General features: G+C 60.7%; 1 protein-coding gene across 1 annotated transcript in view; it reads left to right on the top strand.

The window, feature by feature from the left end:
* Nucleotides 1–1579, top strand: part of SH3TC1 (SH3 domain and tetratricopeptide repeats 1) — a 55240-nt gene extending 53661 nt beyond the window's left edge. The window contains exons 18-19 of the mRNA XM_011935446.1: nt 715–941; nt 1113–1579. Of these exons, the coding sequence (XP_011790836.1) occupies nt 715–941; nt 1113–1434 (549 nt within the window). The 3' untranslated portion in view covers nt 1435–1579. The remainder of the gene's footprint in view (nt 1–714; nt 942–1112) is intronic.
* Nucleotides 1580–2019: the final 440 nt, after the last annotated feature.

Genomic DNA, 2019 nt, shown 5'->3' with positions numbered 1-2019 from the left:
ACACAGACACAGGCACACACACACACAGGCACACACAGGTGCGCACACAGACCCACGCGCACACAGGCACACACACGGGCACACACACACGGGCACACACACACAGGCACACGCAGAGACATAGGCTTTGGCTGGCACCTTCCTGTTTAGTTAGGATGCCTCCACCACTTCCAGAAGCCCTTGCCTCCCACCCCCGGCTGAGTCTGGGGCCTCCTGGGTCCCCCACAGGCTCCTGGGCTTCCCTCTGCCACAGCCCGGGCCACCCTGTGTGGTCAGTGTTCAGTCCCAGGTCCCTCAGACTGGGAGCTGGGAGCAAGGACGTTAGGCTCAGCCGTGCACCCAGCACACAGTCCAGTGTTCGGCTGGGCCGGGGGGCATTGGATGAGCAGCGGCGGTGACTCGGGGACTTCTCACGCCCCTGCTCCGTGTGTGGGGTGGGGCAGTGAGGGAATGGACTGCTGCATCTTGGACTTTGTCCTTGGCCCTGGGAGCCATCTTGAGATGGTAAAGGGGGACAGGCCAGGCATGGGTCTTAGGTCCCTTGGGTGACCCCCATGTGGAGGAGGCGCCTGGGGAGAAGCCAGGTGGGGGATGGGAGGGTCAAGGTGGAGGTCTGGGAGGCGGCATCACAACCCAGGGATGGTGAGTTTGAGCCAAAGATGCATTGAAAACGGGAGTGGATGTCTGGGGAGTCACACTCTGTCAATATTTCAGGGAACATTGCCAGAGAGGACACCCGTGAGATGGTTTTGTACCTGGCCCTGGCCGCTGGAGGGCCTGGAAATGGTCAGCATGGACAGGGGCCAGAGGGGAGCCTGGGTCACTCAACGCTGTGCCCCTGCTGTGGCTTGGAGCCACGGGTCCTGCATGGAACTCTCAGAGCAGGCAGGATCTGCCCTGACCTCAGCCCATGGGGAAAGCAGCCACTGCCTGCAGAGAGGGTGGGACTGGGGCAGGAGGCTTGGGGTGAGTGGGGTGTAGGGACAGGAAGGCTTCCAGGGGTTTCAGGGTTGTCCCCAACTCCTGCAGCTGAGACCACAGCAGTGTCACAGGCTTCGGGGCTCATGGGGTGAGCCAGCATTGGCTGGACATGTGGAATGACCTGGAGACAGGAACGGCCTCTGGGAAGACAGGCTCCGAGTCCCCCTTTTGCTGAGCATGGCCTGTCCCCTTCAGGACCCATTTGATGCAGCTGGGTACTACCAGCTGGCACTGGCAGCCGCCGTGGACCTGGGCAACAAGAAGGCACAGCTGAAGATCTACACGCGGCTGGCCACCATCTACCACAACTTCCTCCTGGACCGCGAGAAGTCGCTCTTCTTCTACCAGAAGGCCAGGACCTTCGCCACAGAGCTCAACGTCCGCAGGGTCAACCTGCCTCCTCTGCCGCTCTGCGGGTGGGCCCCCTGGTTGGCCCCCAGCCACCCTCGCTGAGGACAGCATCCGACGGAGTGGGTTTTGTGCAAGGAGGATGGTCTCCTGCCTCTCCTGGTGTCTCACGTGGCTCATTTTCTGGGAAATGGAGGCATGAAAGCAGGGTTCAAATAGCAATAAATGTTTGGGTTCTTTTTTGCAATAACATACCGAAGTCCCCAGCGCATCCTTCCCTGTGTGCTTCCGGAGTGTGTCTAGGGGCCAGCTCCTTCCCTGGTGGCAGCCCTCTGATCTTGGGGATGACAAGGACCCTGAGTCCAACAGACCTGGGCCAGGTCACCATGAGCCTCGGTTTCCTTGGTGGCCAGAGGGGAGGTGGTGGTGGAACTCCCTGGGCAGCTCCCTGCTGAGAGGTTTTGCTGTAGGTCTCGTGCCACCCTTGCCTTTAATCTTCAGGCCACTGTGCCTGGATGTGGGGGCTGCTAGTGCCCCTGTTCGCCATTGAAGAAATAGAGGCACAGAGAGGTTAGGTGTCTGGCCCACCGTCACACAGCAGGTAGGGGCGGAGACACAGAGCCCAGTACAGTGACTACCACACCACCCTGCCAGCCTGCTGCCAGAAAGGTGTCCCTCATTAGGACCCAA

Source organism: Colobus angolensis, unplaced genomic scaffold, assembly GCF_000951035.1.
Source record: "Colobus angolensis palliatus isolate OR3802 unplaced genomic scaffold, Cang.pa_1.0 Scaffold143, whole genome shotgun sequence".
Taxonomy (NCBI): domain Eukaryota; kingdom Metazoa; phylum Chordata; class Mammalia; order Primates; family Cercopithecidae; genus Colobus; species Colobus angolensis.
Note: the sequence above shows the minus strand (reverse complement) of the source record. Positions and strands in the feature narration are given on the sequence as shown.